Genomic DNA, 16161 nt, shown 5'->3' with positions numbered 1-16161 from the left:
TTTTTGTGATATATTGTCATCTTCTTGCTAGTATTTTACTTTGCATTGTTATTCATTAAGGAAATTGGTCTAAAATTTTATTTCTGTGTTTTGATTTCCCAATTTAGGTATCAAGGTCAAATTTGGGTCAGAAGGAATTTGTTACAATTCTTTTACCCATTTAAAATAAATAGGTTAATTATTCTTTAAAAATTTGTGTAATTCAAATGGAGCTGGATTCAGATCCCTGAATCTGGAGAGTTGAAGATGGTGATGCAAGGGCAGAGCCACTCAGGATATGGTCTTGGAAAACATCATGGTTCCCGTGGCCTCTGGTGAGATCGAGCTCTAGGAAGTATACTTAACAGCTGCTGGATGTTACAAGCTGCCTGAAGTTGGTGGTGCACTGATACAGGAGGAAGAGAAACCAAGGAAGGTCTGAGAGGAAAGGCCAAACTGATGATTAGTATATCAAGAGAGGGGTTAGGATGTATTGGATAGTTGCATTGTGTTGCCAGATAGCACATGCTGGTGCTTGCCTGGCATTGAAAGCACTGTGGTGCCTCGCTGATAATAGGAGGAAGTGAAACCAATTTAAGGCCAAGAGACTTCCATAGCAGCAAGATGATCTCCAAAAATCCTGTTTCCTATAAATCAGGCCATAAGATGGAATGATTCTGGTACAGGCTTGCTTGGCATACCTCTCACTGTAATAAACATAATTGTGCAACTCATGCCACCTATCATTTGGTTGATTGGTGTAGTCCTCTTTGATACTGACAGAATAGTAGTAGTAGTAGTAGTAGTAGTAGTAGTAGTAGTAGTAGTAGTAGTAGTAGTAGTAGTAATTGCTTATAAATTCATTTGGACTGGGTTTTTTCTTAAAATATTTCATTTATGGCTTTTTAAAATTTTTTCTAAGATAGATTTAAGAATTATATTTCTTATTCTGATAATCTGAGCAATTAAGAGTTTTTATAAATATTTATCCATTTCATTAAGATCTTAGCATATAGTTGGATGAAATAATTCTAATATTTGTTTTATTTCTTTTTTAATTGATTGTGAATTCATCTTTTTTTTCAGTTTTAATAACTGGTAATGTTTTTTTCTTTCTTTTGTAAAGATTAGATTAGCCAATGACTTATCTGTTTTATTAGTCCCTAAAATATCTCCTGGTTTTATTAGTTCAATAGTTTTTTTGATTTTTTTAACTTTTTGTTTATCTCTCCTTTTATTTTCAAGATTTCTATTTTGGTATTTTGGTTTTTTAAACAACTTGTTTCTTTTCTAATTTTTTAACAGTTTCTTGCCCAATTCATCAAACTTTACTTATTCTCTTTAATTAATATTTTTAGAGATATAAATCTCCCTTAAGTACTATTTTCACTTTATCTCAATGATTTTGATATCTTGTCTCCATTATTATTATCTTTGATGAAATAATTGGGTTTATATGATTTGTTCCTTCATCTACACATTCTTTAATATTAAGTTATTTAGATTTCAGTTAATTTTAATGTCTCAATGTCTTTCATTTGAATGTAATTTTTATTTCATTATTACTAGAAAAAGAAATTTAATATTTCTGCTTTTCTACATTTGGTTGTAGAGTTTATATATATACCTTAATTCATGGTCAGTTTTTGTGAAGGCACTATCAATATCTGAGAAAATACATTTATATTCCCATTCAACATAGTTTTAGTATATTTAACTGTTCTAAGATTGTATTAATCTCCTTAAACTTATTTCTTGTTTACTTTATGACTAGATTTATCTAGGTTTGAAAAGGTTAAAGTGAGGTTTCCACTATTATAATTTTACTATCTACTTCCCCCTGAAATTAATTTAATTTTTCTTTTAAGAATTTAGATGCTAAGTGGTTTGGCGGATATGTTTTGAATATTGAAAATTTTAATTATGAAGATCAAATAAGTAGGTATAACAAAAAATTAATGGTTAAAATTTCAAATGGACATTTTAATTTTTCAGATTCTTAGTTCCATTAAAAAAAAAAGACATACTTAGATACTCTCCAATTTATCTGTGCTTTCATTGATTTGGTAAGTCACTCCAATAATATACATTTACAACCATCCAGGCCTATAAATTTTATGCAATTAGGATCCATGTTTCCAAAAATTGGTCACAGAAGAACCTACCCAATATGAAAAGTCCTTTGACTTTTCCTTTTGGGCAGCTGGGTGGTACCTTTTTTCCAATGTCTTCAGGGTGCCGCCAGACAGGACCAGCATGTTCAATAATGAGAGTTCAAACCAGGAGAGATGAGTAACAAGTTTTATTAACAGGCCACCACATCTCTGCCTTTGCAAGCAGATGGTCCTTTTTTATGCATGTGAGACCACTCCTTCAGCCTCTTTTAGGTATGTAAAACAGTATAACTCAAAGATTGTTCCCAGGCTTCCTCTTTCACAGTAGATGATACTTTTTCTATGAACTTCAAAGTGGTAAGATAATGGTTAAGTAAAGAAGGACCAGAGCTCCTCCCTGTGTACAGAGCACACTCAGATATTTGCTGTTATCAGAGCATTCTGACCTTGTGCAAACATCTGGGTCTCATGTTTTCTCAAGAGAACTTCATGGCCAGCATTCTTAACTTTAACCTTTTACACCAACATACTTAAGGCTTTTCTTGCTTTCTCTCAATATCACAAGAGCTTAACTAAAGTTCTTTGGCTGTTCACCTATCATCCCTTGTTCTTGTCATAGATTCACCCATCTTTTCTTTTTGACATATAATTCTTTAATGACATCTTTTACTACTATTTGTCTTTGGAGTTTTTAGTGATAATATGACACAGTATAGACACATTCACTATGGAATTTTCTATTGCTTCTGTCTGATATTCATATTTAGTTCTAAGGCATTGTAGAATACCAGATCTAATTGTCATACTTCAATATTGAAAAAATATCTGTATTAAAAAGATGGACCTTTGCTGTTTTGTGAAGTTTGAGATCAGAATGTATTTTGGCATTTTCCTGAAGCACTCTATCCAACTTTCCTTTTCAATCCTGGGGCCTCCTAGATGTTCATCTATATTTATAGCAAATATATCTCTCCATCCATATATCAAGATCAATCAAGTTACCCAGATAAAATCTTACTTTGTGCAAGAAACCTTTTATCATATTCTATAATTCTAGAGCCTTCCCTCTATTGACTATTTCATATATGTGCATACCTATTTATTTGTACATAGTTGCTTGCTTTTTGTCTTGCCAGACTATAAGCCCCGTGAAAGCAAAGCCTGCTTTTGCCTTTCTGTGATTCTCCAGTGCTTTCTGTTGTACCTGACAATTAGCAGGTGCTTAATAAATACTTCTTGACTTGGCTTGTCTTGAGTGCTTGACATACACACACACACACACACACACACACACACACACAAACAAGGTACTATACTAGGGCCTGTGGGATTAAAAGGAAGAATGAAAGGATCAAATAAAAGAATCAAAAGAGAGATAGATGACTTCTAGTTTATGTGGAGGGGAAAGCATCAAGAAAAGACTTCAGAGATGAGATGGCACTTGGACTAGACCTGTGACATACTTAAATTGACTACCAAGATTTCTAGTGAAATTGTCCCAAAGAATCCTCTTGTCTTAGTTTCAAGTTTCATTTAATTGGCTTTATTGGTATTCCCAAGTTAATCTACACTGAATTTGCAGTCTCCTGGAAATTGTTTGAGTTACACATTATACAGCTATAATATATAATATATATATATATATATATATATATATATATATATACACACATATATACAAAATAATAGGAAAGAGAGTCTGTAATACATGAAAATGTTTAAATTTGAAGTACTTTGAGAAATAGTTCAATTTATAGAATTCTCCCTTTTGAAAGTTATTACTTGGCATAAATAAATGAGTATACACTAAACTTATATTGCTCTTTATACAGAAGTGCTCACATTAAAAAATTCAAAATATAGCCCTCAACTTGAATGAAAACATAAGTGGTAATATTTTTCAAATTTTTTAGGTGACAGAAAGCTAAGAATTTATTGAAGAGGAGAATAAAAATCCCAAAAAGACCTCTTCAGGCCAAACTTTTCTGGTCAAATCTAATACAATAAAATTAGGTGGAGATAAATATATAATCTTATATGTTTGATAAAAAAATCAGTAAGATAAATACAAAAAGAAATGTGACCAAACATAGTAATTCATCTTAAAAAAAAATAAAAGACCTGATGGGCAGCTAGGTGGCACAGTGGATAGAGCACTGGCCCTAGAGTCAGGAGTACCTGAGTTCAAATCCGGCCTCAGACACTTAATAATTACCTAGCTATGTGGCCTTGGGCAAGCCACTTAGTCCCATTACCTTCCAAAAACCTAAAAATAAAAGACCTGGATATTTTAATGAACTTCAAGTTCAGTATGAATTTAGAAGCAAAGACTAATTAAAAGAATAAAATAATATAATGACTAAAATGGGGTAATACAATATTAACAAAGTAATAACCCCATTATATTGTTACCTAGTCAGACCTCACCTGTAGTATAGTATTGAACTCTTGAGTTCTACATTTTAACTTCACATTTTAGGAAGATTAACAAACTGCAAGATATTCAGAGGAGGGTATGATATGTCATACAAGAAATAGTTGAAGAAACTGAAGATGTTTTAGCTTGAAGAAAATAAAAGTTTTCTACAAGTACTTGAAAAGATTATCACAAGGAAGAATGGTTGAGACTAAATTTGTTTCATTCCAGAACCAAACCTAGGAACAGTGTATAAAATTTTCAGAGAAAAATTCAGTTCAATATGAGTAAAAAAACAATCACAATTAAAGCTATATAAAAATGAAATGAGCTGCCTTGAGAAGTAACAAGTAGTGCTCATCATTGGAGAGAATGAAGGAAAAGCTTAATAAAAGCTGTATTTTAGAAGGAATTCTGGCTCATTTAATGGTTTAACTAGATAGTCATTGAGTTCTTGTCTAGCACTGAGATCCTAAAATGACAAAATTCATGAGGTGTACAGAAAGTGCAAGAATTTAAAGCATGAAGGCAATTTTTTTTTACTGCATAGTGAATAAAATAATTTCTTTCATTGAAGATTTTTTAGGAAAGCAGAAAGAAAAGGAGGGGGGAAAGGAAGAGAGATCAAGATTATTAATACAAGCACTTCAGTATGATTTTGTAGTTAAAATTAGGGCTTTTGGTCCACAAATTTCTTTCATCCTTCCTCATTGAGTGATTTATTTATGCACTCAAGGTAACTAAGTTGCAAGCACAGTCCACTAGTAGAGGGTGTGTCCTTAACAAGGAGCTTCCTAAGTACCAATAAAATCAGATCTAGTTCCTATGCCTAATTTCATGGAAATTAATTCTCTATAATTAATTTGGATTATAGAAATTTTTTTTTACAATCAGGGTCACATCAAGAAAATTTAAATCTCAATAATTACTGAAATATTTAACAAGGAGGTTAAGAGGGCAGAGCCAAGATGGCAGAGAAATTCAGAGATTTACCTGAACTCTCCCAGACTCGCCTCTAAACAACTTTAATACCTCAAAATAAATTCTGGACTGGAAGAACTCACCAAAAGATGAGTTGAAACAGTTTCTCAGCCCCAGACAAGTTAGAAAAAACTGCAGGAAAGGTTTAATGTAGTGGGGTGAGTGGAAGAATTCACCAAAAGGATAGGTTGAAACAGTTCTCTCAGCCCAGAAGGTAAATGTATTGGACAACTATTTAGAAGGAGATTACAGGGATCTGTTTTCTGGCAATGGGTGTAGAATTCTGTTGCATTGTCTATACTCAGATCAGGGTCACAGTTCTAGGGTGAGGAGGAGCACTAACACCAGAGCTTGCACCTTCAGGAGATGGGGAAATGGTCACTACTCCAAAGCAGAAGACCACTTGTGGTCCCAGAGCACAGGCAAGGAGAGTAGGAAATACAGCTCTCCTCATGTCAGAATGAAGTACAATATAAATGTTTGTGAAATTCCTGTATAGAAAGGGGTCCCTGACATCCTTCTGGGCCCTGAGAAATTCCTTAGAAATCTAACTTTGGCTGGGCACCTTTGGGTCTGAAAATAGTCTGATAGGACCCAAGGGGTCACGGATTATAACATAAATTTGACTAAGATTTACAAAGCAAAGCACCATTGTTAGCCTAATTATCTTGCTGTATCTGCCTCCCCCTTCTGTAGATGCGGCTGGAACCATAAGACAGTAAATTCCACCCTCTCAAACCTGTGGGAAGCCTGTGAATTCCTGATTCCCTCCATCTCAGAAAATATGTTCAAACATTACACAAAGACCCTGACCCCTTCTCACCCTTATCTCTATGGAACCCTATGTTTACATATGTATATGACAAGACAATATATCTAACTGCTGTCTTTGCTTCTGTATCCTGCTTACACTCAGTACTCCCCTCCAAAACACCATAAAAACCCTATCCCCTGAACACTCAGGGACTGTCTGACTTGGGTCCTCTTCATCCCCAGACAGTCCTGGAAATTAAAGATCTCCAAACTTATCAAATCCTGGTCTCCGTCTCGCTCTTTTGGTTCAACAATACCATATTGGAAGAACTGAAAACTTACAGATCCTCCCAGAACAAGCTCTGAAAATACTGCACAAAAAACTTTAAGCTTTGGGCAGTGCCCTCTGTACCCAAAAGCATGATCGAATTTTAAACTTAAGTTAAAAAAATTTTTTTTGGAAAAATAAGCAATCAACAAAAAAGATACTGCCCATAGAAAGTTGTTATGGAACATGAAAGATCAAAATTCAAACTCAGAAGATAATAAAGTCAAAACTCTCATACATGCAAAGCCTCAAAGAAAAATGTGAATTAGTCTCATGTTAAAAAAGAATTCTTGGAAGAGCTCAAAAAAATGAAAGTAACAAAAATTGGGAAAAGAAATGAGAGCAATGTGAGAAAAATCATGAATAAAGAATCAACAGTTTGGTAAAGGGGGCACCAAAAATAATGAAAAACAACACCTTAAAAAACACAAAAATCCAATTAAGAGAAGAATGCATTAAAAGGAAGAACTGGCTGAATACAAAATTTCACTGAAGAAAATAATTCCTTAAAAAATAGAATTGACCGATGGAAAATGAGATAGAAATGCTTAATGAAGAAAATAATTCCTTAGCAATTAGGATTGAGTAATGACTCCATGAAACATCAAGAAGCAATAAAACAAAAGAAAAAGAATTTTTAAAAAGTGGATTATCTCATTGGAACAATTGACCTAGAAAATAGGTCCAGGAGAAATAATTTAAGAGTTATAATACTATCCAAAAGCCACGATCAAAAAAGGGCCTAGACAACATCTTTCAAGAAATTATCAAGGAAATCTGTCCTGATATTCTAGAACAGAGGGTAAGATAGAAATTCAAAGAATCCCCTGATTACTTCCTAAAAGAAATCCCCAAATGAAAACTTCCAGGAATATTATACTAAATTCCAGAGCTCCCATGTCAAGGAGAAAATATGAGCAGACAAAAATACTAAAATATCATGGAACCACCATCAAAACAATAATTTTTAAAGGATTGGAGAGTTAAAATATAATAGCCTGAAGGGCAAAGAAATTAGGATTACAACCAAGACTCACCTACCCAGCAAAATTGAGTATAATCCTTCAGGGGCAAAAATGGACATTCAGTGAAATAGAGAACTTCCAAGTATTCCTGATGAAAAGAGCAGAGCTGAATAGAAAATTTGACTTTTAAAAAGAAGACTCAAGAGAAGCATAAAAAAATTAACAGGAAAGAAAAATCAAAAAAGATTCAAAAATATTTACCTTCCTACATGGGAAAATGATACTTGTAACTCCTAAAATCTTTATTATTAAGGCAGTGAGAAATATATATATATATATATTTTTGGCATAGGTGTGAGTTAAATACGTTGAAATTATTACCAAAAAATAAAATTAAGAGGTAAGAAATGCACTGGGAGAAAGGAAAAGTGAGAGGTTAGAAAAGGGTAAACTAAGTAAAGTAAAAGTAAACCTTACTCTCATCAGAATTGACTCAAAGAGAATGTAACATACCCACCACTTTGGTATAGAAATTTAACTCCTGCTGAGTGAGATGAGCAAAACCAGAAGAATGTTGTACACCCTAACAGCAACATGGGGTTGATGATCAATCTTGATAAACTTGCTCATTTCATCAGTGCAACAATCAGGGACAATTTTGGGGTATCTGCGATGGAGAATACCATCTGTATCCAAAGAGGGAATTGTGGAGTTTTAACAAAGACCAAAGACTATTACCTTAAATTTTTAATGAAAGGTATGTTATTATGTAATTTTGCTATTTCTTATATTTTATTTTTTCCTTAAGGATATGCTTTCTCTCTCAACACATTCAATTTTGATCAATATATAGCATGGAAACAATGTAAAGACTATCAGACTGCCTTCTGTGGGGGGGTGGGGGGAGGGAAACAAGATTGGGGGGAAAATTGTAAAATTCAAAAAAACAATAAAAAAAAGAAATTTATTTACCATACAGTTAAGTAGGAAAAGATAAGGACAAGAGAAGGATTGATTGGGGGATGTAGCAATCAGAAGTGAAATAATTTTGAGGATATACAGGATTAAAGGAGGAAGGAGTAGGTTAAATAGGGGGAAAATTAGATGAAGGGAATACAGTTATTGTAACTGTGCAAAATTTTTTTACATCAAATATCTTTGTTAAATGCTTCATTTCATAAATATATAGAAAATTGAGTCAAATTTATGAAAATAAAGAGTCTCTCCAATGATAAATGAACAGACCATTTTTGGACAAGTGATCAAAACTATCTAAGATAAAATGAAAAGATGCTCAGAATCACTACTGACTAGAGAAATCCAAGTTGGAACAGCTCTGAGGTGCTGGCCCATATTGATCAGATTAGTGAATATGACAGAAAAACAAGGATGACAAATATGGGAGAGGATATGGGAAAATTGAGACCCTAGTGCCCTATTGGTGGATCTATGAACTGATCTAATCATTCTGTGGAGCAGTTTGGAACTATGCTCAAAGAGCTATGAGACCATGCCTATATCCTTTGACTCTGCAGTGACATTTCTAGATTACCTATTTGTACAAAACTATGTGGAGCAGCTCTTTCAAAAAGTGGCAGCAATTGGGGATTAACTGGACAAGACGTGGTATATGATTGTTAAGGAATAGTAATGTGCTCTAAGAAATGACAAGTAGAATCTTCTCAGAAAAGTGAAAACAAGCAAAAGCAAAAGATTATACATAGTAACAACAATATTGTATATTGATCAATGGTGAATGATTTAACATTTCTAAAAATAAGATGATCTAAGACAATTCTGAAATATTTAAGATGAAAAATATCCATCTCCAAAGAAAGAAATGATGGAGTCTGAATGCCGAAAATTTTTTATTTATTTAACTTTATTTTTGGTCTGTTTTCTTTCACAGTGACTAATATGAAAATATGTTTTGCATGACTGCCCATATAATCTAAATCAAATTTCTTGCCTTCTAAAATAAATGTTAAAAATTGTTTTTACATGGAATTGAAGTAAAATAAAAAATATAGTAAAAAATATAAAACTGAATAATTGTATGCATTTGTGATACAATTTTAAAATATCACTGAGCATTATGCTATTTTACGTTATGATAGTGGACTAATTTTATCTGAGGTTTGAATACTGAAGTGTTTGTGACAAAACAAAAATTTATATGTGTTCTGAATAATTAGAGAATCCATTTTTTCAAGTTCTCCTTATATGATAATATGTATCAAAATCTAAAAATTCAATTCTTGAAATAAAACTGAATACAATATTTTTGGTGGCATTTGCCTGCAGAAATAATTATCTGAACTAAGTTATATAAGCTGCCTTGCAGACTTCTAGGCTTTTCCATTCACCCTACTGATGTGGCCCCTCTGAACTCTATGCCTCTCTCCCTCCCCATACACAAACATTGCAATTCCTCCTGCTGTTTTGCCTTTCAGCTCACCAGTTTTTGCCCCATTTGCCTTATCTATTATACTTCCAGATTATTAGTTCCTTTACATGCTTTTTCTTTGTTAAAACAAACTTCTCGAGGAAAAGGATTTCACTTTTGTATTTACATCCCTTGCACTAGAGCACAATGCTTAAATACTTTTTTATTCACATTCATTCATTGATTCATTCACAGCAAACTGAAATTAGAGATATTACTTACCTTTTAAGGATATTTTCTCTCATCTTAGGCAAAGACTCCATTGGTTGTTTCTTAGAGGTCTGTGAAATTGTTAACTGAAAGAAATTTAAAAGTAATTTATTCTCTTCTTTCATAAATAAATGAAAAAAGTGACAACTCTACCAGCTATGTATCCAAAGTATAGTCCTAAAGTCACTCAGAGACAATTAATTCATAAGTTATTTGGCTTCTATGTATTGGAAAGATTCTAAATCCTCTCAATATATAAGGGAAACTGTTCATGAGTTAGAAAAAATGTAATAGTAGGAAAAAGACTTCAGAGATTACTTGATTCAATCCATAAATTTACTGAGAATATCTTTTGTACATTCCTGATAAAGCCATCCCAACCATCTTAAAAATCTTCAGTAATTGGGAAATTCAAAATATCATCAGGTAGCCCATTCCATTTTTGGACAACTCTTAATTGTTGAAGAGTTTAAATTTTTTTTTTTCATTTGGAGCCAAGCATGAACCTCTTCCCCAAGAAAACTCCCCAAACGGGAAGATAGCTATTCACATGCTTCCAAAGTTATCTTTTCTTTAAAATAACAACTCCCAATTCTTTTAACATATGATCATCTTATCGTTTGACTTTCTTCCTCTGTACATACTTCAACTTGCTAGTAACATTCCAAAACAGCAGAGCTGAGAACTTAAGTCCAATGTCCAAATGTGATCTAACCAGAACAAGGACTAGTTTTCCTTGTATACTAGAAGCTTTAATTTTATTAACTTTGAAACAAACTCTCAGAACTGGAAGGAACATAGAGGCTAACTATAGTCCAGTCATTACCTGAATAATAATATCCTCTAAAATATGCCCCCAAAGTGGTCAACCAAACTTTGATGACTTCTTAGTGGAGAGAACCTTGCTATCTCCCACCTTTAGTTATTTGTCATTGTAAATAATCTTTTCCATACATAAAACTAAAATTTGCCCCATGCCTTTTTTTTTGCAAATTCTTCATTTGCCACTAATTTTGCCATATAAGTTAGTTTTTGCTAATCTTCAACTTACACTGTAGTTACCTTTGTGGTATCTAGCTTGGTGTATATATATATATATATATATATATATATATATATATATATATATATGCGCAATTTTCTTTTATTTGTTCTTAAAGCCCCTGATAGAATTCTTCTATTCTTGTCTAGTAGCCTATTATTCCTATTTTTTAAAACCATAGTTTGGAAATCCAAATCTTTTTCTCAGATTCCATCTTTTTAACTTTTTGTTCATTTTCCAAATCTTTTCCTTCTTATAAAGTATTACCTATGATAAATAAATAATAATGATTAAAACACTACTTCTTTCCTTTCTCCCCACCTTGAAAAACACTTCATCTACTTTCACAACATCTCTTGGATGTCTTTTGGCAGCATCCCACACGTCAAAATGAATTTAAGTCAAAAAGTGATTATAAAGTCTTGGAAGATTCTCTCAAGGCCTGGCAAGACAACAGATCTATTGTTGTTATTAAAATGACAAACAGATGTCTCAAGAGTTTGAAAAAAAATCTATTACATAAAGTTATTGAATTCAAGTTTTATTCATCATAAAATTCATACAAATCCTCATTACTGTCACTCCCATCCATCATCTGTGTTTGAGGATGAATCACTGTTTTAGGAGAGGCTCTGACTGCTCTCCTCCCTTTGCTCTGCTCTGTGGTTGACCACAAGCTCTCCCTGGGTAAGTATGGTGTGTGGATGCATGCTTAGTCCATTTCCTTTTACGAACCTGTAGCACCAATTGTGTTCTCCTTTGAAATAAGTCACGTTTTCATCAGCAATTCTTCTTGCCTCATGCTGAATCATCTTTGTAAACACAGGAATTCCATTTGCCCTTTGCTCTTCAATCTATCTCTTCCATTCCCTTTCTAACTCGGGTCACTTGACTGACTTGCCTCTCATGACCTTCTTCTGCTGGGGCCTTCTTGGTAAAGTTTCCTCTTCCTGTAGCCAGTCTAGGACTATTATTTCAGTTGAAGGAGGCTCAAACTGACATTCAGCAACATGATTTCCATTCACTTTTGCAAACTGAATCACTTTGAACTTGAATTCAGCACTGGGCAAAATGTGGCAAAATGTAACTTGCTATATCTGTAGCAAATGTGAAACAATGAGTGCAGAGACAATAAGCACTCAGGAAATACAAGTTAAAAAATCTACAACCACTGTTTAAGATGCTCCCAAATTTTAGACCCCAAATTTTTTGAAAAAAGGGTCATCTTATACATGGGGAAGTATGATATTCTAGTCTACTTCTTCTGTCCCTTCCTAGAGGTTTTCTCCTCCAAGAGGAGGTATAAGTTCATATCATCCTTTAGAAATCAAATACTTCCTTCTTAGAGGGCCCAACTGCTTCTTCTGGAAGTCTCATATCTTTTAAGTTCACAAACCAGGATTTTTCTCTTCTTCCTTAGAAACTTTATCTTCTTTGTTTCCACATTGGAGTCCCTCTTCCTTTTCTCTTCATTCTCTGTGTGATCCAGACATTGAATAGGCATTATATAAATCCCAAAATCATACTTCTAAGGAGGATGCTCAATCTACACTTTAAGCTTAGATTGGCTGTGGCTAAAATACAAGCTTTCCATTCTTATAGGAAGTGAGATTCTCAGTCTTTTCTCATTCTTGCCAGTAGCTCCCCTACAGAACTTGATATCAAACTAGCCCTAAGACTTTTGGGGGGTTTTTTTTGAGCTCCTAAGTCAGACATTTTGGCTTATGATGAGTTCCAGTTCACTAAAATCTCCAAATATTTTTCATTTGAACTTTTTTTCACATTTCCCAAACCTATGTGTGTTTGTTTGGCCATTTTTAAACCCATTATGTAGAATTTTATTTATCTTTATGAAATTTAATCTTATCAATAAGATTTAGTCTGAAGAGGATTTAGATCTTAGATTCTGCCATCTAAAATATTAACTATCCTTTCTACATTCCTATCATTCACAAATTTATCTGTTCCTCAGTGCCTTTACTCATCAAATCAGCAGTTTAGGAGGTGAGAGAGGAAGTATAATCCCTGTGTTGGTAGAAAATTCTATTTTTCCATGCCAGTCTGGCTTTGATCTCCATTAACATCTAGATCTCTGACTTGTTTAAAGAGTATGAAGATCTTAAGCAGCCCTCACATTATATCTTAAGACACAACTGCATAAAGGGCTAGAGCATCATTTGGGAAGCAAAACACTGGGATTCTTCCAGAAGGTCAGTGACTAACACAACAACACTGCATTGAGGCATGCTAGGATCTTGGCAAGGAAAGAAACCAACTCTAGTAGATATGTGGCAGTGCAAAGAGGAGACAGAGAATGAGTTATGGTCAAAAATCTAAGTGGATTGAACCAAAACCCAAGAATTCCTCCATAGGCTGGGGCCTAGTTTTAGCCACTGCATATAGGACCATTCAAGAACTTTCCTTTCCTTCAAGAGAATCGGGAAACTACATGGGTCTGATCAAAGCCTCAGGACAGAAACTGAAGCTGGAGAAATGTTTGAAAAAAAGAAACTACAAAAAAAGAAAAAAACACATTGAAGAAATACTATGTACTGTGATAAAAGCTCCACAAGTAGAAACCTGGAAGAAGAAACTAACTCCACTAGTAAAAGAAAAAATAAAAAATAAAAGTCTGGGGATCAGTTTCAGGATTTTCCATAGTTCTAATTGATAACATTTAGGATGAGTCATAATCTTATCATAGACCAGTGAGGCAATACTCATAGGTTAACTATAGTCCTAGTTTAATCTAGCTACTTCCTATTTATGCTTTTATTTTCCACCTCCTTTTGTGTAGTCAAGTTAGGAATTCCTCCCTGGTATTTATTATTCTTGTCTTCTTTGATTTCTTTCTAGTCATTTATGAAAATGTTAAGATGAATCTTCTTCCCACATTTCTAAGTTTTAATCTACACTATTTCTGACCTCCACAGTCAACTGAAAATTGTTCTCTCCAAAGTTAACAATGATGATAATGGAAAATGTTTATATAGTGTATTAAGATCTGCAAAGGACTTTATGAATACCTCATTTTACCTCATCAATGATTTCTTTTCAAAAGTCATTCTTCTCTCTTCATCATCTGATACCATTGACCACCATTTTCTCCTAGATACGCTTGCCTCAACATTTCATGACACTGGTCTTTTCTGGTTCCCCTCCCATCTGTGTCAATTTGCCTTCTCAGAACCCCCACACATATCCCAGGTGTTGGTATCCTAGGATAATGCTATAGTCCTTGCATACTATTTCTGCCTATAATCCCTCCCATGTCACCCTTATAGGTTTGAATTCCTTCAAAAGTATTGAAAAAAGGTCTGGAAATCACTCCATACCCTCAGGATTGACTTATATGCTGAAGGCACTGAGTCAGAACCTCATCATAGATGTAGTTAGATGCAAGTCAGATGTAGTTACAGTACTTTTCCCACCCCTTTTAATCTGGTTGATGCTGATTAGGTGGATTTCATCCTTTCATCTTCCAATATTTTCAGGCAGCCACAGCTGAAGATTCTTTCTGGTCTTATCAAGGCTTGCTAAGATTTGGTACAGCCTGAGGTTAACTCATTCCAGTTGATGTCTGATACAAAATCTTTGACCTTCAAGCTACTGGAGACTTTGACAGACCAATTGAGCTGCTAGAGAACACAGACTCAGCAGGACCGAATAGTAATTGCTAAAGTTCTATGGTATTTTAATGTCTTAAAATAATTTATCTTTATCCTGAGTTTTGTAACTACTCTGTGAGGTAGCTACTTATAGGTATTTTTAGCCCTATTTTATAAATGAGAAACCTAAGGGGTCAAAATGTTTAAGTGATCTGCTCTTGGTCCCATAGTAACAAAGTAAGAAGAAACTCATTTCCTTCTGATCCCAAATCAGAATGTTTTTCACTATTACACTGTTAATTAGGAGTTATTTGAAAATGACTGTACTACAAAATATTTCTTAGTTGATTTGTATAAACTTTACAAATATTATCAATGGAAATCTTTTGCATATTAAATGTCTTGAAAGTATGGATAGTATGTTCCCTTTTTAATACCTCAGGAATTCTAGATGACAAATTATTAAATAATGACACACAAACTTGAGGATTCGGAATGGCTTTGGCCTTGAAAATCTTAAAATAAGATTCAAAGTTCCTTAGTATTGAATTTTTATGTCTCATAACATTAAGTCGGTAATTCTTTAAAATGATCATTGGAGGAGATTAAGGAGGAAGAAGGAAATTTTCAAGAGGAACAATCTTTCAAATCCATTTAATCTGTATCTAATACAAAAAAAAGGAAATTTTTAATTCCAGTTGCACAGTTAAAAAAAAGCCTTTTTAACAAAGCAAAGTGCATTTCTATTCAAGCACATTGTGGTTCAGCTTGTGGGAGCTAAGTGTTCCAGTCTGTGTTCTGCCATTTACATGCACGTGAACTGCATATTTCTTTGCCTACTGTTGCACGATGTCCATGATCTGTTGTCTCACCTTAGCTTGTGGGAGCTAAATGTTCCAGTCTGTGTTCTGCCATTTACGTGCACGTGAACTGCATATTTCTTTGCCTACTGTTGCAGGATGTCCATGATCTGTTGTCTCACCTTACCTTTCCAATTATTTCTTTCCTCCATCTACTTTGTAACTTTGGTCACATAAGAATACTGTCTTCTTAACAAACCCATGTTTGTACTTTCAAGCCTTGGCTCACTATTTCCTGTGTCTGAATATCCATCTTTAAAGTGTAATTAAAATGCTGTCTCTTCCATGAAACCATGTTGGTAATGTCTTTTTACACCTTGGACCTCATTTTAGTTTCATATAATTCTCATGAATTTGTTAGATAAACATGGATCATGGGACATTAAAACTTTGTTTTATTTCTCCAGTAGACAATAAGTTTAAGAGGCCTGGGACATGTATCCTGTGAAGAATTTAGTG

General features: G+C 33.8%; 1 protein-coding gene across 2 annotated transcripts in view; it reads right to left on the bottom strand.

The window, feature by feature from the left end:
- CCDC169 (coiled-coil domain containing 169) overlaps positions 1-16161 on the bottom strand; it is a 72970-nt gene that overhangs the window by 13431 nt on the left and 43378 nt on the right. For both annotated transcript variants that reach the window (XM_074216027.1, XM_074216028.1), the window contains exon 7: positions 10205-10278. In XM_074216027.1, coding sequence (XP_074072128.1) covers positions 10205-10278 — 74 coding nt within the window. The remainder of the gene's footprint in view (positions 1-10204; positions 10279-16161) is intronic.

The sequence above is a fragment of the Macrotis lagotis genome, chromosome 1 (assembly GCF_037893015.1).
Source record: "Macrotis lagotis isolate mMagLag1 chromosome 1, bilby.v1.9.chrom.fasta, whole genome shotgun sequence".
NCBI classification, from domain to species: domain Eukaryota; kingdom Metazoa; phylum Chordata; class Mammalia; order Peramelemorphia; family Peramelidae; genus Macrotis; species Macrotis lagotis.
The sequence above is the reverse complement of the archived record's forward strand: the minus strand, read 5'-3'. Positions and strand labels throughout refer to the sequence as shown.